Here is a 25,735-nt window from a genome sequence, read left to right on the forward strand (position 1 = left end):
GTGTGTATAATAAAATTAATCCAAACAGTACATGAGTGCTAATCTCTACATACTGAACTCTCCACAAATCCATGTATCAAGAGAAAACGGGGCAACGGGTTAGAATACGTACCGTTGTCATCACCAATCGCTCCTTTTTATTTCGGCTATAAACTGGTTTATTGCACAATTAAATCAATGGTATTGAATTTTATTGTATAGAAATTCATTGCGTCGGATGAAAATTCCTATGCGTGTTCCCGATGCTGTACCAGCGTAAAGATGTTGACATTGACAAGTAAAAAAGCTGTAACGAGAGATTTTCTGAGACAATTACCATCTGCTATGGAATAGAAATGACATCAACAGTGTAGTCTGGTCATGTAGTGAGTCTTAGATGCTACTAAAGCAGTTCTCAGTAGCATCTAAACATAACTACATTTTGCCTATTTCCGTATATACGGAATCTGGATGGATTTCTGAGCCTTTAACGTCCTCATTAAAAAGTGCTTCATATAGGCTATAACTAAAACCATGGTCGCCTTGCATCATTAATAACCAATGTAGAAACCGCTTTAAGGACTACCAAGCTGCATTTAACATTAGATTTACAAACATATATAAGTTTGTATTCATTCAAATAAAAAAGTTTTAATCCGTTAACACACTTTTTTCGTGTAGGGCAGATCTTGGAGCAAAAATGTAAACGACTGGGAATCTCGTTAAAACGACTAAGAAATTACATTAAACTACTTACTTAAACTACATTCTGTCTCAGTATCCCGTTTTAACGACTAAATATCTCTCTTAAAAGACTTACCGACTGGTTTAAGACTTACTATTTCGATATACGATTTACAATCTGGTTTAAATGATTAAGTATACCATCTTTATAGCTAGACTTCACTACTGTCGTTTTAAACAACTTACAAACACTTGTTTCTTTAATCAAGCGATAAAAGCAATAGAAATATGTTTGTTATCCAATCTAGGTTTATAATACAATAGCTATTAAACGGTAAAATAACAATGGCAACTTCACGCCAGATGTTAAAACATCCCTTCATCTATTTGACCAAAACTGTTACGTTATTTGAAATCAGCTTTCAGTGCTCTTTTATAAATTTTATTGATTGTCATATGACAAACGGTTTCCGGTTACGGCCAGGTTGTTCTATTAACAGAATGGGTGAGAAAGAATTATTGTAAGGTTTCCTGAAAAGTATTTTTTAAGAATTCTGGAAAGAAATCCTGAACTATTGGTGTAAATATAAGCACGGACTTTAATAAATGTAGGTCCATGATATAAGTAATGATGTCATAATCTGGGATATGAACGCAGTTGAGCTGGTTAAAGTACGATGTAGCTGCCAACAAATATGGAAAAGTGAGGAGTAGGTTTGTTACTATGTTTCGGCTTCATTTTATTCAATAAACGGAGAAATAGTAAAAAAATCACTTTTTTTCTTCCAACATGGTGGCGATAATCCGCCCTAGCTGTATAACTTTTCAGTTTTAAAATTAGTTTATGATAATTTTATTAAGCTTTATTAAATAGAATATCTAGAAGGTCATGTGCCATGCGGACAAATACATACATTTTCAAGTGTTTACAGCTGATAGCAAACGAGCAAAAACATTCATTATACAATGTTTAATAAATAAATGTTTTATTACATCATGAATTAAATTATTTCATAATCATATGTAACTTATGACAAATTTTATACAGCTATCGTTTAAATATATACATCCCAAGCATCCTCGGCAATGATCTTATATTATATCAAGTATTTACATGTATTTACTTGTTGTTAGAAAAGACAATCAATATTACATGTTTATTCAAATATAAAAATGCTTATGCATACTTGATATTTTAGGTAATTTTTGGCCAATTTCTTAATAAAAGTTTATAATAAACATGACGGCTATATAAATCTATATTCTATTAATTATGAAAAAAATCTATAATTTGATGCAATTTAGATAATGCTATTTCTAAACATAACGATCATATACATAATTAAGGAACGAGTTAAACGACCTCGACTATTATATCAAATAACTGCTAGTCAAAAAAGGGAAGTGTCGATGATGTGTTTCCATTACGTATGCCGAAAAATAATTGTTACCGGCGTTCGAACTCTGGTCGGATTTGTACATATCCGCAATGGAACCAGGAGAACTAAAATTATAAGAGTCCGACGTTGGAATAACGTCGACGACGTCGCGACCTTAATTAAACTTTATCAATTTCAAAGTCAGTCTGACAACAAGTGCATGATTGTGTGGGATTGTTGTATTGCATCACCTTAAAAATCAGAAAAAAAATTGTTACATTACCGAAAATGTGAAAAATATTGTCTTACGAATGGATAAAACCAACGCTTTATGGCAGTTGAATTAATTTCAAATATTGAGATTTGATAACAGGAGAGGTAACTCATGCAATACTTTACTGCAGCAAAAGTTGAAGTAATGGTAGTCTGTATCCTTCAATTGTTTCAAGGAAAAAATACGAGTTATCCGAAGTTGTTTACGACAAGTATTTTCAGGAATTTCTCCGTGAATCTTTGCAAATTTTAGACGATTTACACTGCAATAACCAATGTGCAATGGGAGAAAAGACTGCACCTAATTCCCAGTTGCGACTGGAGTGGGTTTATGGTTATAGAGGTCACCAATGCCGCAACAATTTGTTTTATACGGGTGCCAAAGATATTGTTTATTTCGTGGCCGGTGTAGGCATAGTTTATAACCCAAGAGAGAACCGGCAAAGATTCTTCCTTGGACACGATGATGATATTTTGTGGTCAGTATCAGATGAGTTTCTGCTATATTTAGTGGCTATAAATGCTTCACATGATAGTTGATATAATATTGTTGGTATACAATAGTTGGTATTTCTTAACAAAGCCTTATGTGAAAGTGCATCAATTCTGGGTTTGCTGTCTGAGCATTTGCTGCAATCAGTCTTCCTTTCTGCTTCAATAATGTTGTATTAAAATCGTTGGAGACGATAAATATAGTCTAAGTTATCATCACAATCATGTCTTAGTTTGTTGATTATCTTTTTTTCATCATAATTTACTTTTGTATTGGCCAAAATTATAAGCATATAGTATTGAATAATTGATATTTTGTGCATTTCAGCTTAACTTTGCATCCAGATAAGAACCAGGTTGCTACTGGGCAAACAGGAAAAGACCCATACATTTGTGTCTGGGACAGCAACACTCTAGCCACACAGTCGATTCTTAAGGGTGGGCCGAAGAATGGTATAGGAGCTGTGTCATTTGATAGGGAAGGCCAGGTATTACACTGCACATTTTCACCAACAATGTCATATTCAAAATCTGAAAAAAAACCATATTTGACAATTTCAAAACAAGTTTATTTGTAAAGAAATCAGTTATGGAGAATATAAAGAAAATATCTATATAATGAAAATGTTGATTTCCGTCAACAAACAAACTTAAGTGTTGTTTGTTTGTGTTGTTACAGAGACTAGTATCGGTAGGTCTGGACCCCCATGCCACAATACATGTCTGGGAATGGAGGAAGGGCAAGGTTATAGCCACCGTCCGAGGACACACCGACAGGGTAATATATGTTCATCTGTATATGTACAAGCATTATTGGTGTAGTTGTATTATTAAATAAATTGTTGTATGATGAACTAGTTCATAGATCCATTGGACCTAAATAAATCTTAAAGTAAGCTATTTTTTCTTATACCAGTCATTTTTATCTGGAACTTGAATTTCATATCTTAAGAAATAAGCTGACTTATTATGTTTTTCAGGTGTTTGACATCAAATTCAGCCCATATCAAGAAAACCTCATAGTTAGCTGTGGAGTTAAGCACATCAAATTCTGGAATTTGTGTGGAAATGCTCTTACAGCTAGCAAAGGTATGACTATCTGTATATTCTCCCATCTTGATTGATAAAGATAGTATTCATAGTTAGAACTTATGCAAAGTTGTTTTTACGTAACCGGTACATATACCAATGGTAAACACCTGTTATAACATCACTTGTTATAAGTTAATAGCACTAATTGGTTTTCAGTCCTAATAGATTATTGGTTAATGCTATGCAGAATTACAGTTTGTTCTCTCTGCTAATACTTGTGTTTTTCTGCAGGTATATTTGGTAAGGAAGGTGAGATTCAGACTGTCCTCTGTGTGTGTGCGGGCAGTAATGACACAACTTACTCAGGGACACTCAGTGGTGATGTCTACATATGGAGGGGTAATAGGCTTGACAGAATTGTCCAAGCAGCGCATAAGGTAAGCAATATACAATAAGTATTTTATGATCATCCATAACATTGTTTATATCTCAATAAGCAGTTTTTAAAAGGAAAAAATATAAAGAAATTGAATTAATGTTAACCAATTAATTATGGATAAAAATGTTCTCTGGGCTTCAAAACTACATGTATATGTATGTGAGACTAAAATGTTCTTTGTATTCCAGGGTGCCATTTACACTCTGGACATGACGGACGAGGGTTTCAGCTCTGGAGGGAAGGATGGGACCGTGAGACTGTGGGACCTTGACTTTAAGCCTATCGCCACTATCAACCTCTCTTCCTCTAAGGATGGATACAAAGGTAGGATAATGAGTCAAGAATTCAGTATTAAGTGCTTGGTTATTTCTGTCATAGTTTGTTGTGGTAAATCTTCACAGAATACTTGAGACTGGTGTGAAATGTCAGTACAAAGTTGAAGTGAGACATCCCAATTCAGCAGATAAGTAATGTTACAGTGCTAATATATTTTCTCAGGTCTAGTTCAGCTTTAATGTTTCTATTCAGATTTGTGACATAAATCACTTTATTCATTTGTTGTTTAGTATTCCTTTTCACATGTAAGGCATTCTATATATTCAATACTAAGTTGTACAAGAACCTTACAGAATATATGTCTTGGTTTGTCTGCAGGTCTGTGTGTGCGGAGTGTGTGCTGGCGTGGGGAGCGAGTATTGGTGGGGACTCAGGATAGCGAAATATTCGAGGTTGGAGCCCACGGACAGGAAATGCCCCGCTGTCTCGTGCAGGGCCACGCTGAGGGGGAGTTGTGGGCCCTGGCTGTTCACCCACGGAAACCAGTATTCGCTACTGGCAGCGATGACCAAACACTACGGTAAACTATAAGCCCTTGGCAGTTATGTTTTTGAACAAAATGAATACATGTAGAATGTTGAATTGTTTATGTTATTTTCAACAAATTCTATCTGGTGACATTTTTATCACTTGTCATGAGTTGAATACATTTACAACGTGCTGAGGGTTGTTAATTGTTTGGTTATTTCATTAATTCAGCATCTGGAGTATGAACAACTTTGAGATTCTCTCCAAGACCACAATGGAACAGAAGATCCGCTCATGTGCATTCGACAACGATGGAGGACAGCTGGCCGTTGGCTTGATGGATGGATCATTTATGGTGCTGAAGTCCAGGTGGGGATCATATAAGTCTTGACTTACACTGTTCACTAAGGTCTCAAGTCTGATCTTCAGGCTCAGGATAAAAGAAACTGAAACTCTGGCTCAGGTTTCAGACGTAAGTGAATATGGGCCCAGACCTCAATTTTCAGGATATTTTGTTGTTAAAACTCCCTCAACCCAGGTCTTTAAATTGACCCAAGTTCTCTGATTTTGATGCATAGACCCAAAGTTGACATGTCCAATACATGTTAAGTTATAACTTCTGTGTATTATCGACATGTATTAATTGTCAAAAAACTAATGATTACTCACTGCTGGAAAAAACATGGCTTTTATTTGCCAACTTACTTGCAGTCACTGGGTTTCCAATGCTTTGATGAAAGATAAGGGGACTGGATGGTATCAATTTATTGCTAAAAATGTGTACTTACAGCATAGAATCTGCGGTCTTTGACTGAAGGGGAGCCATACTGTTATTGTCATTTTTAGCTCGACTGTTCTAAGAATAAGGAAAGCTATACTACTCACCCAAGTGTCTTTAGGGGAGACATCAGCAGTTTTTCTCTTTTTTATGTTTTAATACCAGATTTTAACTGTTGAAAATTAGCATGGAGGGGTCTTTGACTTTCAGGTTTCAGACCCTGTAGCCAATATTGTCTTACCTCCATGCAATAATAAAAGAATGACTGGAACATCAAATATAAATGCCTACTTTACAAAACAAGCCCTTTACAGTGATGAACTGTCAATTTGATTAGAGTTGATTAAAAAGTATTGAATATTTTCAGGGACCTGTCCGAAGTGATCCATATCAAGGACAGGAAGGAGGTATTACATGAGATGAAGTTTAGTCCATGTGGGAAATTTCTGGCAGTTGCCTCTAATGACAATTTTGTGGACATCTACTCTGTTGAGCAGCGATACAAGCGGGTGGGCACTTGCTCGGGAAACTCGAGCTTCATTACGCACATTGACTGGTCTGAAGACAGCAAGTACCTGCAGACAAACAGTGGGGCTGCAGAAAGGCTGGTCTTCAAAATGCCAAGTAAATAATTGTGTATATGAATGTTCTTTTGGGCTCTCCCTTGCAACGTTCTATGCAACATACATTATAAAGAAGTGATTACTATCTAATAAATGCCATACTATTCTGGTTTTTAACAAATCCTAGAAATTTCAATGGCCATCTATCAAAATAAATCATTGACATTTGACTGTCAGACACATTGAAAGTGTCTAAATGTTAGTTTCAACTTTATTTATTTTATGATTGCGAATAAAGTTGTGTTAACTTATACTAAGTCGCTATTGTTGGCGCAAGCCTGAGGTCATATGTTGTGCAGGAAACTGTACAACCCGGAGAACTCCCACTTATCCGGATTAGTGACCACCAACCAAATTTACATGCACCCAGGCCTGGATTTGCCAGGGTCGCCTTCACAAGAATCAAGTGCGTTAACTCAACAACCAGAATCAATGGTATTTATAAATTTAGTATGTATGTGTTTTTTACATGCAAGTTTAACTACACAAATGTTTCATCCATTGGCAGCTGGCAAGCAGGCCACAAACAAGGATGAACTGAGTGCCATACACTGGAGCACATTCACAGGGGTCCTCGGACAGGAAGTGAACGGTATCTGGGAGAAATACACAGACACTAATGACGTCAATGCCGTAGATACAAACTATGAGGGCAAAGTAGCAGTTACGGGTGATGATTTTGGATTGGTCAAGCTCTTCAAATTTCCTTGCTTAAAGAAAGGTCAGAACATTAACATGTTGTTCATTTTATATTTTGTCCTATAAATATTTTGGGAAATCACAGCAACACAGCATCCAGTGACAATCTTTCAGAGAAAAAAGAATTCATTCAATTTCAATCTATTAAAAATGGTTAAAGATAAAAAGTTATAAAACATTACAATCATGTTTGTGTGATTTATGTATTATATTGTTCAAATTATAAAGCTGCTTTATTTTTACCTATCTGTAGGAGCCAAGTTCCGGAAGTATGTTGGTCACTCTGCCCATGTGACGAATGTTCGGTTTTCCCAAGACAAGCAGCGCGTTATTTCAACAGGAGGCGGTGACCATGCTGTGTTCCAGTGGCGGTTCCTGGCAGAGGGAACAACAGAAAATGACATAGGCGATCCACAACAAGGTGTGTGAGAACAACCATCATGTGTTTGCAATTACTGTTTCTGAAGGGCAATGCATCAAAATGTTATGATTTAAAAAGCTTTTTTTCAAAGCTCCATATTAGTTAGGCTACTTTTGATTTCAAAACTATTGATTGGCAGTAATAAAACACCATCAATGAAATTGTTTGGGCATTGAATTGCTTTTGTGCCATTTATCAGTTAGATTATATTCTAACAGATGATGTACCTTAATACTATGATGTGCATGTATGAATTAGTTACAGTATATTGTGTTGTTGGCAGGTTTTGTTGACTCAAACAGTGAGGAGTCTGATTCTGATCTTAGCGATGTTGGGGCGGTGGACTCGGACCTGGAACAGGAGAAGCAAGTGTCGTACGGGCGGAATGTGTATCGGGAGGATCTGATAAAGATGAAGGCACTCATGAAGGAGGAGCTGGGTGGCGGCAAAAAGAGGAAAACTGCCCCTACCAACAGTCTCAAACTGGAGTTTGTGCACGGGTGAGCTGTACAGTATGGTCAATAGTAGGTCAATGATTGTTTATTCAAGCATGTGTTGCTATTATTCAATCTTAACACAAATGCTTTCTGTAACATAATTTCAATTGTATCAAATCGATAGATGAAAGCACCTTGTCAAACAGTATTTCAATCCTCTGTTTTGGAGTTCAACATTATATATTTTTAGTTAATCTCCTTTGCATATAAGGTACCGAGGGTATGACTGCCGTAACAACCTGTTCTACGCCCAATCAGGGGAGATAATATACCACGTAGCAGCTGTGGGAATTGTGTACAACCGAGAAAAGAACACCCAGCGCTTCTACCTTGAGCACACAGATGACATCCTCTGTCTGTCTATACACCCACTGAAGGACTTGATAGCCACTGGACAGGTATTGTGTAAAAAGAAGTACAATATTTGAGACCCTTTCAACACTCATTCGAAGTCAATTCATGTTTTTCTCAAAACAATTATTCTTTAAACAAAGAATTCACATTCACAATACACATTCATTCAATTCTAGGACTCAAAATGGCTTTGTATTGTACTTAATAAGTTATGTGTAATTGAATAGCATTCACAAAACCATGTGTTGCTATTGTGTTATTTGCATCTTACAGCTTAGTTGATAGCCACAGAAATAAAATATGCTTTACATTGTACCCTACATGGCACATTTTGTTTGACTGCTTACAAAGATGACTTAAATGTGTATGTGGATGTTTGTAGGTTGGTCGTGACCCATCAGTTCATGTGTGGGATGTTGAGACACTGAAAACGGTGGCTGTACTCAAGGGCCAGCATGAGAGGGGAGTGTGTGCTGTAGACTTCTCAGGTGAGTGTAGTTAACACTCTAGCTGCTAGAATAACATGCTGTAGACAGTCCATTCAAAATGATAGTTTGATAAAAAGAAGTTTTCAATAGTTAACAATGTGTTGTAAAATAATGTTATTATTCTGTGCTATTGAATGTATTACTAAAATTATATGATTAATGTTGTGACAAGAGATGTTCTCTTATGGCCTCAGGAGATGGAAAGAAGCTGGTGTCAGTGGGGCTTGATGATAACCACTCCATTGTGATCTGGGACTGGCGGAAGGGGGAAAAACTAGCAACCACAAGGTCAGTTCTGTTTTTGTAAATCAATTATATCTTTTATTCGAATTGGTATACAGTTGGTTTAAACAAATCAATTTTATGAAAATATACAAGTGACAACATTTATTACATTCTAAATATTTAAGAACATGATCGAAAGCTAAAAGCTGGTATACAGTTAAGCTTTATATGATGAATTTCAATTAAATAATTCAAGCTTGATAGATTTAAAATTAGAGTTAAGAAATACTGAATAATGCAGTTTATTAAATTGATACCTAGGTAAGCTGTATTTTATTTTCAACCCAATTTTTACGTGGAATGTTGGAATAACCTGCAAGTCTATTCTTTTAATTTCTATTCAGGGGTCACAAGGACAAGATATTTGTGGTGAAGTGGAACCCGTTTGATCCTAACAAGCTCATCTCTGTAGGCATCAAACACATCAAGTTCTGGACACAAGCAGGTAAAAATCTATTTATTACTTCTTCATTATTTCTCCCAAATATATTCTGGTTAATATACATCAATTTAATATTGCATTGACTGAAGAAACCTTGGTTTTGTAACTGTTTCCCATTATTTTGTTATTTGCAAGTCATATGTGACAAGATTTTGAACATAATTAACAAGATAATATACTAGTACAATGAAGCGCAAACTAAACTACTTTGTTTTCCTTCAGGTGGAGGTTTCACTTCCAGTCGAGGTACCTTTGGGAAGATAGCAAAGAACTGTGACATGCTGTGTCTCGCGTTCGGCAAGACAGCTGATCTTGTGTACTCTGGAGGAAGTGATGGCAATGTGTTTGTCTGGGCAGGGACGAACCTTCAGAAAACTGTCAAAGCCCATGAAGGGCCTTTGTTTGCTATGCATTCCCTAGATAAGGTAGTTGTCATTATACTATTCTATTCCAAAAGTGAAATATAACAAGTTTGGTTTCACCATCGTGTGAAATAAGAGCTGCAAGAAAGGCTTCTTTTTGTTGTGATAAATATATAATCTTGCAGTGATCTGTGCCCATGTATGGAATTGTATATCTCATATAACATAATCAATGACAATTGCATTATACATGTACATGAATTTTGCAGGGTTTTGTGACTGGAGGTAAGGACGGAGTTATCGGCCTATGGGACGACCAGTTTGAACGATGTCTAAAGACTTATGCCATCAAGCAGGAAACCCTGTCTGCGGAGTCTCGCGGCGTTCTCCTCCGCGACTCTCCTGCTGTGCGTGCCATCGTGCTTGGCCACGGGAAAATACTTGTGGGAACAAAAAATGGGGAAATCCTTGAGGTGGACAAGTCTGGGCCCATCACTTTACTTACTCAGGTGTGCATTGTGATATCAAGTTATTTAGCTTATACATGTACATCCACTGTACTTTTTATGTAAGAAAAAGTTATTGCATTATGATCTGTGCTTTCACTGTAGAATAGTATAACTAGAATAAGTCTACAATTCCACTCACTCATCCTACTGTTTAGTAAAAGCTAGATCTGCAAATAATAATTTTGCTACTTTTAAATCCAAACATCCCTTACTGCAATGATTTGATTTGGAGGGATGTGTATATAAATTTAGATTATGCTTTGATTTGGAGGGGTGTGTGTATAAATTTAGTTTATGCTACGGTAACTTATTAAAATATTTAACTCCAATACCTCTCATAGGGTCATCTGGAGGGTGAGGTGTGGGGTGTGGCAGTCCACCCTGTGAAGGACTTCTGTGCCACAGTCAGTGACGACAAGACTCTCCGTGTCTGGGACATGACAGACGCCCATCGCCTTGTCAACTTCAAGCTGCTCCCTCAGGGGGCCAGGTGTGTTGACTTCTCTCCTGATGGAAAGTTCCTAGCTGTTGGATTAAGAGATGGTAAGGGTTTAGCATTGAAATAGTTAATAGAACGTTATCATCATTGTGGTGTATGCTTATTTAGAAATAAGAATAACTTGTATATTTGCTTTGTACCTGCAAACATTTCTAATAACCTAACATATCCAACTGTCTGATTGTCTGTCTGTCTATCTACCCATTACATTATTTAACAATTAATTATGTGCAGCTCTTACCAAATCCTATGATAGGTATAGTGTTCTATAATTTGTAAATCTATTTTGCTGTCATTACTTTGCAAGTGCAAACATGATAACTTTGATGTTAAACTTTCTACACGCATCGTATACTTAAAACTGACTGCATGCTTCCCTTGCAGGCAGTTTCACAGTTGTAAACTCAGACACAATGAACGAGGTTGTCTCCATGCACCATAGGAAAGAGGAGATCGCTGATATCAAGTTCTCACCAGGTAGGGTGGATTGTGACATATATTATATAATCACCATTTCATATGTGATGGAAGAATTTTGCCATAGCATTTAAGTATACCTTACCATATTTTAGATAGCCAAAATGAATCCTAAATGACTTTTAAGTACAAGAATGTTTTGTTTGTATTTCCATAACAGTATTGCTGACATTTTCTTTCACTCTTTAAGACACTGGAAAGTACCTTGCTGTTGGTTCCCATGACAATTTTGTGGACATCTACAACGTGCTGGGTCAGAAGCGGGTGGGAACGTGCAAGGGGGCTTCCTCCTACATCACACATGTAGACTGGGACAAACAAGGTACATAGTACTGAGTTTAAATTGGCTTTAGTATTGCTTAAATGTGTTATTGGTTTTGCAAATGTGACACATTTTCATACCAAAACACATAATAACTGCTAATATTGGTACTTGCATCTCTTACATTTAGCCCTAGAACTACATTTTAATTGAATTTGCTTGATATTAAGTGGACTTTCATACAGATTACAATAACATGCATCATTATTACATTGAGAAGGGAGTCTTTTTTCAAAGGCAGATTTTATATAAAATATACAAATGCTTTTAAGGTAAGGTGTTGATCGTGAACTCTGGTGCAAAGGAGCAGTTGTTCTTTGAGGCCCCTCGAGGGAGGCGGATCACACTGAAGAACCAGGAGATTGAGAGGTTTGGCTGGCACACCTGGACGTCTGTTTGTGGGGCCTCCTGTGAGGGTCTCTGGCCCCCAAAGTCTGATGTGACTGACATCAACGCCACCTGTACCACTAAGGACATGTCTGTCATTGCTACTGCTGATGACTTTGGCTTTGTGAAGCTATTTAACTATCCTGCCAAGGTGAGTTATGTTTGTAAAGCTTAGGTCGAAGGAATACACATGTCAATGTTTCAAAACACTTCTATGATAGTTGAGATCTGTGTTTGCTTTGTCAGTTTTATTAACAAATAATCACTTTAAGATTTATTTAATCACCACTTGGCTGACAGTTTTTTTAAAGGGACATAGGTATTACATAAAAGAGACTGATAGACAAACATCAGTGTAACCAGCATCATTTTATCAATTCAAACGACAACAGTGTACCCTGCATTATGTATACAATTAAAACAACAAACTGTTTTTACAGGGAAAATTCTCCAAGTACAAGAAGTATGTAGGTCACAGTGCCCATGTGACCAACTGTATGTTCTCAGCGGGGGACAAGAAACTAGTTACCACAGGAGGAGCGGACACGTCTGTGATGGTTTGGACACACATCTCTGGCCAGGAACGCACAACAGCATGTGGGGACAGCGACGACTCAGACACAGACTCTGAAGAGGAGGGAGGTAGGCTGTGCAAGTTCACTGCAACTCAATTTATTATATTGGTGTCATACATACAAACTATAGTGAAAAGTTCCATCCGACTTGCTTATGTGTCCAACACAATACAGGCATTGTACGTGTAAGTACCATTGAGGAACTAACAATTGACAAAATGTCTACAAATTAGATATATGATAATTTAAAAAGGTGTCGCTATCGGTATGCAGTGAGATGGTCAATTAAACTTATTATGAAACGTCTGGTCTTATCCAGGTTATGACAGTGATGTTGAGTGGGAAAAGAATATGGACTACACATCAAAGATCTACGCCAATCCAATCAAGGAAAAAGATGGGGTTAAACCTCACTTGCAGGAATCCACACAGGAGGCCAAGTATGTGCAGACATATATGATATAGTGTAGATTATACTGATAAATGTGAGTGCAATGTGAAGACAGCTATAAGCTGATAATATTAGAATAATTATTGCAGATATATCTGGTGGAAAACAGTACTGGTGTATTCTTTTAGAAGCCTAGAGAATGTGACCCTGGTAGTGCTGGAACCCATCACCTCATTGGTGGAAGGTGGACACCTAAACCACTAAACCTCTCACACCAATTTAACAAACATTATTTTATTCTTTTGAAGAGTTGGTAAAGATCATTTGTGGATTTTAGCTCTATAAACTCAGACTGTGTAAACATGTTACCTTATCATTTATCTTCCATCAAAGTTTAGTGTAAATCCACAAAAGCTGAAAAAATGTTGATGCAATTTCCAAAATGATCATACATGTACTGGGCTTGAAATTTTGTGGTTTTTCGAAAAAGGACAATTTTGTGAGTTCTTAAATTCCTGGATTTCATTATTATTTTTAAATATTTGGATCTGCGATCCTAAATCGTCTGCAAAATTACCATGCGCCAATATCCTGTTATGTTTCATCTATGTAACACAGTTTCAGACACAACAATGAAACAATATGTCAATTAGTGCAGATACCCTTGTCTATTATCGCTTGATCAGTAAATTAAGGGTCATAAATAAAGATGCACCCACATCAAGGATATGATATAGTAAAGCCATTGAATGTGTTTTGCAGACTGTGTAAACAGAGGTGTTTAATTAAATAATTGATTAAATATTTGATCATAGAAACAAAATCAAGTGACGACGCTCAAACACGCAAGGTCAATAATCAGCACATTTTATATGTGCTGCACAGAAGGTTGATAATTAAATTGTTTTAATGTTCAGACAATGACAAACAAAAAACTGAATGTAAGTACTAATAATTCAATTTTATTTATTTTCATTGAGGTTAAATAAGATTATAATATAAACCATATTAACAGTAAAATAAACAATGAGTCAGGTACTTCAAGTTGTATACCGCGACAATGTATATTCATGTGAATACATGTATACATATTTTACAAAGACAGTATGATTTTAGAATTAAAGGTCAATTTTTTGTTGGGATCTTGAATTTGTGGATAAGCCAACCCATGAAATCCATGAAAATTAATGTCCCACCAATATTTGTGATTTACGGTACAGTATATTTAAAATTAACTTGATGTACTAATGGTTTGAAATTCTCTATTTTCCCAGGCCCCTGGTGAGCAGAAATGCCCCTGAGCCTCCAAAGGTGAAGAGAGCTGAGATCCCTGCCACGAGTGGAGGCAAGAGGAGGAAAACCACACAGGTCAATGTAAGAGAATTAGTTTGTATATTCTGGATACATAATATTATCATAAAATATTTGTCTGCCTTGAGCTATATGTTGAATTGATTTTGATTCACTTCCCTCAAATTCTTTGAAAAGTGAAGATATTACCAAGCTTCTCTGGTTTCAGATTAGATGAAATAGTTATATTTATTATTTAAGTCCTTGTATTCCTTTATCCTACCCAGGACCTGCAGCTGGAGTACATCTATGGTTACCGAGGGTTTGACTCCCGTAACAACCTGCACTATGTGAATGATGGTGCTGATATTGTCTACCACGCTGCTGGGGCTGGCATTGTGAAAAATCTCTCATCAGGTAATTTATGTAGATATTTGTAATTCTATATTGTCTGGGTGTTTTTTTTAAGAAAACTAATCAGGCTATTATGATCGTCTTGGCTTCGTTGTCAGCATCAGGCTTAAAACTTGGCCATAATTAAAAGTCTGTTCATGATGTTCAAATGAAACTTGGTACACAAGGTGCCACAAACAATTGACACAAGTACAGCAAGCCCTGTAACTCTGGAATAGATCATTATTGAGTGATGCCTTTGTTTGACGGAATAAAATAAGAACAGACAGGTATTGGCATTCACGCTGTAGCACTCTTGTTACATGAATAAGTACCAGGATAAATGGATAAAAAAACTCAAACATTACCACATTGACAAAAATAGGAGAACAGAAAAGCTAAAGCTGCCTGCACATAGATGATATGTTTCATACCAAATAAAGATTGCAAAAAGGGTGTTGTATTTACTTTTTTCGGTATCTCTCATATCTTAACCATAGTGTACACAATATTTCTGTCTCATTACAGGTGCACAGTCTTTCTACCTGAAGCACACAGATGACATCATCTGCCTGGCTGTGAACCAGCACCCCAAGTTTAAGAACATTGCAGCGTCCGGTCAGATTGGTAATCCACCCAGTATCCACATCTGGAGCACAGCCACCAAGGAGACTCTGTCTATACTCAGGGGAGAGCACTCTAAAGGGGTGTGCTCAGTTGACTTCTCCTGCACCGGAAAGTATGTAGTCTCTGTTGGCCTGGAGCATAGTGTCACCGTCTGGCGCTGGCAGGATGGTATGTATGGTGTACATGTTGTCAATTTCATTTGTTGGCCATATTGGACCTAAATAACAATAGAAATATGTTTAATAGAATCTTTCCACTGAATTTTGTCAATGAAAATTAAATGCCTGTATGTAAAGAAGTACTAAAATGTCAACTCTATTTCTGTAGTTTAAAACTTCTTAGTATAAATAAATGTTTTGTAGGATACTTTAGCATTCATTCAAGGGATAACATTTATGGATTGATTTGGTATTAATTTCAAGGTCAAAAGCTTGCCACTGCCAAGGGCCACAACCAGAGAATCTTCCGTGCTGAGTTCCGGCCTGACTCTGACAGCCAGTTTGTGACAGTGGGCGTAAAGCATGTCAAGTTCTGGACTGTAGCTGGGAACCAGATTGTTGGGAAGAGAGGCGTGCTTACTGACGCTGGAGCGGGAACCAATATCAAGAAACTACAGACCATGCTCTCCATTGGCTTTGGAGCTGTAAGTTAGCTCTGACCCTAGACTGTAACTGTATTGAAAAGAATCAGCTACGAACATATTTATAAGTAAAAATTATCGTTAAAGACAGAACTTGATTTTATATACATTTTAACACATAAATTAACACATATTCATGTACTTACCATATAATTTTTGCAGATACTGATATATTAATGTATCATAAATTATTTTGAAAGCTGATCCAAAAGTATCTAATGCTTGAGTATCTAATTCAAAAGCTGATGCTAAAGTATCATAATTTGAAAGCTGATGCTAAAGAATCTAATTTGAAAGCTGATGCAAGTCAACATAAACATTTATAGTATTTTTCCCAACCATCCTGTCCTGGTATTCTTGCAGAACAATGTGACATACACGGGAGCTATGAGTGGTGATGTGTATGTGTGGAAGGATCAGATATTACAGCGCCTTGTCCAGAAGGCTCACAGCGGCCCCGTCTTCTCCATGTTCACTACACTACGTGACGGGCTCATCGTCACCGGGGGAAAAGAAATGCCGTATGTACCTAATGATCTGTTCTTATTCAATGATCAGAATTAAGTATCAAGATTATCTGTTAGGATGAGGTGTTATAGTGATTGTACTGAAACTTCTATATATTTAAGTAGACAATATATTGTAGACTAAACAGATACCAGTCAAGACCTAGTTTATTGTTATGTGTTGTAAACTTATAATGAAACTTGTCTGTGATTGTTTGGTGTTTCAGCAGAAAACACAAGATATCAATCTCTTGCACTGTTTAAAGTTAACTTGTGTACATGCACATCTATTTCCCCTGTAGACTTAAACAAAACTAAACTACCGTACTTGAATACTTGCAGATCCAAGGACAATGGCCCTGTGAAGCTATGGGATCAGGAGATGAAGAGATGCCGGGCCTTCCCTCTACGAGACCACGGTTCCAAGGCAGATGTGGTCAAGTCTGTCTGCAGAATAAAGGTTTGGGCCAAATTGAATTGGTGGGGTATAATAATTTCCAAGAATCTAACCTGACAAAGGTAGCTCTGTCTACTATACCTACTTCTATAGACTGCTGGTACTTAGTCTGTTTAACTTATCGTTCATGCGTAAACATTTAAAGTGTATATAAAATGTTGAGGTCAATTGTTTTCATTTTAAACATCATGTACATGTACAAATCTTGTACCTGAAATTTGCGACATTAACTCCCTCATTGTACAGTATGATTCCTGCATAGCCTGCTCATGTCTTTTAGGGCAAGATTCTTGTGGGCACAAAGGACAATGATGTAATAGAGATCGGAGAGAAGAATGGAGCAGCCCACACGCTGGTTGGCGGTCATGCTGAAGGAGAAGTCTGGGGACTGGACCGACACCCGACCCTCCCACAGGTCATCACAGCCAGCTTTGATGGCACTGTCAGGATCTGGGACATTCAGACCAAGGTATGAGATCAATGTATTATCCTGGCTTGAACTATTTGTATTGATCATAAGAAATTAAATTACTTGAAAATTTCACTTTTACAGTAAGTCTAGGTATTGTCAAAAGTTCTAGTGCAAAAACTAAAACCTTGGCATTAAATCAAAAACTGCTCAAGATATTCTAATGTTTGATACACATGTTGCCAGAAACAATTAGCACATAACCATGATTTTTATGCCCCCGAAGGTGGGCATATTAAAATCACACTGTCCGTCCGTCTCTCCGGCTCAATTACTCGTGTCCGGGCTGTAAGTTTCCCTTGCATGGACAGATTTTAAAATAACTTGCCACATGTGTTCGACATACCAAGACGATGTGGCGCGTGCAAGACCCGTGTGGTCCTACCTCTTAGATCAAGGTCACACTTAGTGTTTATTCACAATGAAGTGCTGCATATTGTGTCCGGGCTGTAACTTTCCCTTGTATAGACAGATTTTAAAATAACTTGCCACATGTGTTCCACATACTAAGAGGACGTGTCGCGTGCAAGACCCGTGTCACTACCTCTAAGGTCATGGTCACACTTAGGTGTTTATTCACAATGGAATGCTGCATATAAAGACATAGAGTATAGGTTGTCGTGTCCGGGCTGTAACTTTTCCTTGTATGGACAGATTTTAAAATAACTTGCCACACGTGTTTGACATACCAAGATGACGTGTCGCGTGCAAGAATTGTGTCCCTACCTCTAAGCTCAAGGTCACACTTAGTGTTTATTCACAATGGAATGCTGCATATAAAGACATAGAGTATAGGTTGTCGTGTCCGGGCTGTAACTTCCCCTTTTAAGGACAGATTTTAAAATAACTTGCCACATGTGTTCCACAAATCAAGACAACGTGTCGCGTGCAAGACCCATGTCCCTACCTCTAAGGTCAGGGTCACACTTAGTGTTTATTCACAATGGAGTGCTGCATAAAAAGACATAGAGTATAGGTTGTTGTGTCCGGGCTGTAACTTTCTCTTGTATGGACAGACTATAAAATAACTTGCCACATGTGTTCCACATACCAAGACGATGTGTCGCGTGCAAGACCCATGTCCCTACCTCTAAGGTCAAGGTCACACTTAGGTGTTTATCCACAATGGAGTGCTGCATATAAGGACATAGAGTATAGGTTGTCGTGTCCGGGCTGTAACTTTCCCTTGTATGGACAGATCTTAAAATAACTTGCCACATGTGTTCCACATACCAAGACAACTTGTCGCGTGCAAGAACTGTGTCCCTACCTCTAAGTTCAAGGTCACACTTAGTGTTTATTCGCAATGGAATGCTGCTAATAAGGACACAAGAGTATAGTTTGGCGTGTAACTTTCTCTTGTATGGACAGATTTTAAAATTACTTGCCACATTTGTGTGACATACCAATACGAGGTGTCGTGTACAAGACCCATGTCCCTACCTCTAAGGTCAAGGTCACACTTAGGTGTTTATTCACAATTGAATGCTGCAAATATAAGGACATAGAGTATAGGTTGTCGTGTCCAGGCTGTAACTTTCTCTTGTATGGACAGATTTTAAAATGACTTGCCACATGTGTTTGACATACCAAGACGAAGTGTTGCGTGCAAGACCCATGTCCCTACCTCTAAGTTCAAGGTCACACTTAGGTGTTTATTCACAATGGAATGCTGTATATAAGGACACAGAGTATAGTTTGTCGTGTCCGGGCTGTAACTTTACCTTGTATGGACAGATTTTAAAATAACTTGCCACATGTGTTTGACACACCAAGGCAACGAGTCGCGTACAAGACCCATGTCCCTACCGCTAAGGTGAAAGAAACACTTAATGTTTATTCACAATGTAATGCTAAATATAAGGACATAACAGTGTAGATTGTCAAGTATGGGTGCTATTTTTTTATCTTCAGAGGCAATTTAAAATATCTTGCTGTATGTATTTGACACGTAAAGGTAAGATCAACTGTTCATGTACTGACATTGTCATAGGTCAATGTCACTTTCGGGGGCATTCGTCACATACTGTGACAGCTCTTGTTTAGTTCCTGTGAAATCATTTATTTATCCGCAGGCATGGATTTTTGTGGCCTTAAAAAAAAAAGAAAATTTTGTGGGATACCTACTTAAATACAGGATTTGGATTTTTTGATAGATAAGATCTGCAATCCAAATTTTTTGCGAATTCGCTGCCGCTTGCTTGGTAAATTAATGGTCATAAATGCACCAACATCAAGGATATAAAATAGTGAAGCCATTGAATGTCAATTTAGCATTTTGCGAACTGTGTAAATACAGTAAGGGTGCAGCTTGAAAATAATTTGATTAAATATTTGATCATAGAATCCAAGTGCCAACACCCAAGATTAAATTCACTACATTTTACATGTAAATACTCTTGTGCCATATGTTAATAATTAGCTTGTTTTAATGTTCCTTCAATGTCATACCAAAAAGTGCAAACAATTGTTTTTAATTTATTATCATTGAAGTTAAATAATATAAAACATATTTATAGTACTATAAACAATGATTAAAGTACTTGCACTGTATACCGCAACCATGTATATTTCATGTGAATACCCTTTTATGTAGGCAGTATAATTTGATAATTAAAGGTCCAATTTTCATTGAGATTTCTAATTCGTGGAATACCATACCAACAAAAACCATGAATGTCCCACGTATATTAATGATTTCACAGTAATTATCATGTTAAGCTTGTTTTTTCGATTGGAGAAAGAACAGATGAGCATTGGTATTTGCTACATGATACTCTTGTTTGATGTGGAGCCACCGGGTACACATATATTTGAGGATTTTTCTTTTTTCTGAACAACAAAAGTTCTGTTACTTAAATTATATTTAAACAGGTGCCTCTTCCCTTTAAAAGATGTGCATGAACATTTGCTTTTTAGGATTAACCACTTTCGTTTAGGTGTTCTTTATTGCTGGATTTGATCTTTCCAGGCATTAGTTGCCAAGCTGTCAGTGGGAGCAGCAAGATGTGTGTCATACAGCCCAGATGGGGAGATGATTGCCGTTGGCCTCAAGAATGGCGAGTTTCTCGTCCTGATGGCCAATGGGCTCAAGATGTGGGGCAAACGGCGAGACAGGGCGGGCGCCATTAATGATATAAGGTACTGGAAACTTCAACACAGTGAATACTTAACCCAAGTTACCCTTTACTTCATACTCAGTGCACTGCAGTTATTCTCTGTCTGGTCCCTCAGGATCATTGAAGACATAAACCTAGTGATTCTTTGAAATAGAACACCACTCAACCATTGCTTGGGATATGTACAGTGTTGCACTTCCCTATCAGTCCGTAAACACTTTCAATCAAACTGAACTGCTATTTTGATTCTTCCGGCTGTTGTGAATTGACATATAGATCCTCCAGTTATTTTTGTCTGTTGACACCGAATAATTATGCCGCCACTTTTGCCCCCACAAAGTGGCGGCATATAGGGTTGCCCTTGTCCGTACGTACGTACGTACGTACGTACGTACGTCCCGAAGATTGTTTCCGATCTAATTCTTGAAAACCGTTTGTCCAATCCTCACCAAACTTTAAACACATGTTTGTGACCATAATATCTTGATCAAGTTCGATAGTCATGGAAATCGCTTTAGTCATTTAGGAGTTACGGCCCTTTTTTGCCAAAAATTCCCGAAGATTGTTTCCGATCTAATTCTTGAAAACCGTTTGTCCAATCCTCACCAAACTTTAAACACATGTTTGTGACCATAATATCTTGATCAAGTTCGATAGTCATGGAAATCGCTTTAGTCATTTAGGAGTTACGGCCCTTTTTTGCCAAAAATACTTCAAAAATATATGTTTCCAATCTAATTCTTGAAAAGTATGTGTCCAATCCTCACCAAACTTTACATACATGATTGTGACCATAATATCTTGATCAAGTTCGATAGCCATGGAAATCGCTTTTGTCATTTAGGAGTTACGGCCCTTTATTTGCAAAAAAAGACTTGAAAAATACGTCCCGAAGATTGTTTCCGATCTAATTCTTGAAAACTGTTTGTCCAATCCTCACCAAACTTTTAACACATGTTTGTGACCATAATATCTTGATCAAGTTCGATAGCCATGGAAATCGCTTTAATCATTTAGGAGTTAGGGCCCTCAGATTATCCTGAATAATCATTATGGCTTATTTTCTGTGACAAAAAATCGAAGTGGGGGCATCCGTGTCCTATGGACACATTTCTAGTTACATTTTATTTTGATGATACTACTGTCTGGTTATATGTAGACATTTAACTGCATGTTCCATATATGCACAGATTCAGTCCGAACGGCAAATACCTGGCAGTGGGGTCAGAGGACAGTTGTGTGGATTTCTATGACATCAGTAAGGGCCCATCTCTCCAGCGTACCGGCTACTGCAAGGGCATACCAAGCTTTGTCATACAGCTCGACTTCTCTGCAGACAGCCAGTATATCAGGGTAGGTTTGGAATGTTTAGATATGTCCAAATGAATTCCTTTTCTCACTGTGGTTTTGTACCAGTAAACATGGTTTTAAAGTCTCAGCTGGTGCATATTGTTGCGAGGCTTGAAGCAGACACAGTGGTCGAAATTAGCACAAGCCCGCAAAATGTCTTCAGGGCTTGCTCAAATTCTAAATTTTATATAGCAGGGCTTGTTAAAAAATTTGGTACCAAGCAATAGTATAAGAATTCGGGCTTGTTCATCCAAAAGTCTAACTTCGATGACTGCAGACAAGGATTTAAGTGACTTTATTGGTCTGTTCATGTAGGCAAAATGTAAAGAAAAACCAACGGATAAAATACAGGTTTGTCAAATTTCTCTTGAATTATTTATTGTATACCGTAATAATAATTCATTGAATGTGAGGGCTAGGCTGCATGTAATCTAATAACTATACATGAAGATTGTATGTACATGACCACTGTATTGCAGGTGAGCACAGGGGCATATGTACATCAGGTGTTTGCAGTACCTGCTGGAACACTGGTGGAGGATAAGAAGATTGTAGACAAAATCACCTGGGCATCTTGGACTAGGTATTATATATAGAGGAACTCATTTACTGTGGCATATCTTGCGTTTCAGACATGTACTATCTGTTTATCACTGTTATAATGTGTTTTTTGTTAATAAGCTTTAAATAAATAATGCTTTTTTGTTCATACTTCATCTTTTAAGATAGAAAATAAATGCATCTAAACTTTAGGGATAACTTGATTGAAGAAAACTTGCATTATACATGTATCCATCCTTGTAGTGTTCTGGGAGAGGAGGTGGTGGGTATCTGGCCGCGTGATGCAGACAAGGCGGACGTGAACTGTGCACATCTCTCACACACGGGCACCGCATTTGCTACTGGCGATGACTCTGGCCATGTTAAGCTCTTCAACTTCCCTTGCGCAGAGAAATATGTGAGTCATCCAACAGTTTTTGTATGATAGATAAGTCTTCCCTGTTCTAGTTATGAAACTGTCATAATCAATAATAGTGTCTTTTTTTCTCCTCATGTTTAAAACTCTTTGGTGTAAGTTATTGATTGAACAAACAATATTTGTAATTGTAAATAATTGCTACTGTAATTACTACTGTTTAAATATTATAATTAAAACAATAATTGTATCTGATGTCTTTTTCTTCTTTTACTGCTTTCTTTTCTTTTCTGCTTCATGTATATGAAATATTCACTGGCGAAAACATAATTTTTACAATACAACAGTTTAGTGACTTTATTCTGTTGTGAATTATATTTTTTTTCTTTTTTCTCAATTTCGGTTCAGGAGGTGGTAAGTTCTGGCAAATGCATATCAAGTATTCCTCACACCAAGTAGATCTTTGTAAACACTTCAATGTTTTCATATTTTCTCTGCTTGCTAGCACAGTATGTACAGTTTAAGATATTGTATGCACAGCAAAAAAAAATGAAAGAGGAGACCTTAGTAAACTTCAAATACTTTAATGCATGTTTTAAATGTTAGAAGTAGTACTGGTAAGAAAGTCACTACTTTTTTAATTTGAAATAAATTATCCTTGATACTTGTTTTGAAAAATAAAGTCAGTAAATATTAACTATAAAACATTTTCTGTTCCTTACACAAAAATAGACTAAAACAATACTGTGTATTAGTGATCCACCAATTTGTATCAGTATGATGTACATGGTCACATGCATGTTTATGACATATTTCGTTATATACTATATTACATTTACAGGCCCCTCATAAGATGTATGGTGGCCACTCCGCCCATGTGACCAATGTGAGGTTCACAGCAGATGACAAGTACCTCGTCAGTACAGGTGGAGATGACTGCTGGTAGGTTACACTCTCATGTTATATACTTGACCTGGGTATCAAAGGTATAGACTGTTGCTTCAATCCACAAAGTTGCCTGTGGTTTTGTCATCAAATTGATAAGTTGTAGTGTAATCAACTTTGTAGTTGCTAACATACATCTGTCAAAGTCAGTTAACATCCAAGATGGCATTACACATGTGTGTAGCAGTCTCATCACTCATCATGTTTGGAGTTATGCTATTGATAAATGGAAAAAAGGAGGATGCAGTGTTTTGATAAATTTCGTTGACATTGGATCTAATTGTGCTCAAAGGTAAAAGTAATTTGCTTTTAATCAGACATTTTCTTTTTTCACTTTCAGTGTGTTTGTCTGGAAATGCATCTAGGACTGTGAGTGAACACAGAGTCGTTGGAGGAACAATGAAATGAATCAGCAGAATGTAATGGATCATGCTTTAAAGGGTGTAGTTTGTGATGCTTAGTTTTTCTGTGTAGGAGTCTTTACAGGGATGTAGATGCAGAGCTTTGTCTTATTGTGGACCTTACATGACAAAATGTGGGAAAATATATCATCATAGTAGAAGTTTAGAATTAATATCATTTTAGATCTGACTGAACAATTATGTGTAAAAATTGATAGAAAAAATGTACTAAAATCTTGTTACTTTTCTATGTCAAATATAGACATTTCATTAAGGTTTATGTTGTATTTTCAATTTGTCTTATTTATTGTATCCGTCCATTTTACAAAATATGTAATATATTTTCATAATAGTTTAAGACGAGACTGTTACTGATTATTTGAATGTTTGAACAATGAAAATTTTACGTACTGTTTTGAATTTATTAATGCCTGAATGACTCCATTCCAATAACATGCATGTTGTTTTGCAGCATGTTTACTTCCAGGGAAAATACATGCTCATTTTGGATTTGTACAATGTGGCCCCAATTTCCCCGAACATTCTTAACTCCCTCTTAACAAGATCAAGCTAAGCAAACATTTTGTCTCTGTATACTTTGTGTAATGTTCTTCTTTTAAAAGGTTAGAAACATTTAAAAGAAATCATTTCACAGACAATTATGATAAACTATGTTTTGTTTATGAAATGAAGTTGAAGTTAGTAATTTGTCTAAAATACTGAAATATGATACCTAATCCTGTTATGCTTAAGATTTTAGGGGAAATTGGGCTCAGGTATTGTACTGATTAAATGTTCTTTTGACCATCTTTTATTTTTGTAAGCACATTTGTCTTCTTTTTATCTGTGATACTCATTATATATATATTGGATTTTTTCATTATGATATAATTTTCTGATTAATTAGTGCTTATGGTTATACAGATGTAATTTACATTATGCATTATACATGAATGTTTGAATGTTTTTATTAAGGATCAACGATTGTGACAATTTTGCAACTTCTTTGTTACTGATGACATTTTCTCAATTTCTATATAAGTTTGAAACAACAAAGTGCATTTAAGAATAGCGAATTCTGCCGATCATTTAAGGGTTTTCTGCCTGTCATTATAACCTTGAATGTGATTCATGCATGTACCCTCATGAATGACTGTCAGTTTAAGGAAATAACTCCCAAGTAAAACCATATGCCTTGAAGTTGTGCTTATGACCTTTTTCAGGCATTTTATCATATCACATATTGACTCCGATGTGTATATGGCAGCATAAGTCATGACTTGTAGTAAGATAGTATGGCTTTGACTTACTTACATGTAGATAGATAGACATCATGTAATTTAGGTTATTTTACATTAAAATATTACTAGTGATGTTTGAGTTGTCTCATTTTTCTTGGTCATGCATCAGGCCCCAATATCACGAAAACAC

General features: G+C 36.7%; 1 protein-coding gene across 1 annotated transcript; it reads left to right on the plus strand.

Moving 5' to 3' along the window:
• Positions 1-2,515: 2,515 nt before the first annotated feature.
• Positions 2,516-25,677, plus strand: LOC128209285 (echinoderm microtubule-associated protein-like 6). Its single transcript, XM_052913256.1, has 37 exons — positions 2,516-2,794; positions 3,136-3,295; positions 3,487-3,585; positions 3,788-3,896; positions 4,131-4,276; positions 4,467-4,602; positions 4,933-5,134; positions 5,314-5,451; positions 6,228-6,484; positions 6,992-7,204; positions 7,436-7,603; positions 7,887-8,103; positions 8,312-8,498; positions 8,837-8,942; positions 9,137-9,230; positions 9,572-9,672; positions 9,892-10,094; positions 10,301-10,540; positions 10,882-11,083; positions 11,424-11,516; positions 11,707-11,838; positions 12,111-12,376; positions 12,666-12,867; positions 13,120-13,240; positions 14,466-14,565; positions 14,769-14,898; positions 15,403-15,669; positions 15,924-16,144; positions 16,505-16,662; positions 16,990-17,107; positions 17,385-17,573; positions 20,545-20,714; positions 21,883-22,045; positions 22,522-22,625; positions 22,847-23,000; positions 23,800-23,900; positions 24,244-25,677. The coding sequence occupies exons 1-37, from the start codon at positions 2,598-2,600 to the stop codon at positions 24,266-24,268; spliced, it is 5,889 nt and encodes a 1,962-aa protein (XP_052769216.1). The 5' UTR covers positions 2,516-2,597; the 3' UTR covers positions 24,269-25,677.
• The last annotated feature ends 58 nt before the right edge of the window (positions 25,678-25,735 follow it).

Source organism: Mya arenaria, chromosome 11, assembly GCF_026914265.1.
Source record: "Mya arenaria isolate MELC-2E11 chromosome 11, ASM2691426v1".
Lineage (NCBI taxonomy): Eukaryota > Metazoa > Mollusca > Bivalvia > Myida > Myidae > Mya > Mya arenaria.

Coding starts and splice junctions, on each gene's coding strand:
- LOC128209285 (XM_052913256.1), top strand. CDS start 2,598: ATGGGAGAAAAGACTGCACCTAATTCCCAGTTGCGACTGGAGTGGGTT. Junction 5,135..5,313: donor AGCGATGACCAAACACTACG/GTAAACTATAAG, acceptor TCATTAATTCAG/CATCTGGAGTATGAACAACT. Junction 12,377..12,665: donor TATTTAACTATCCTGCCAAG/GTGAGTTATGTT, acceptor CTGTTTTTACAG/GGAAAATTCTCCAAGTACAA.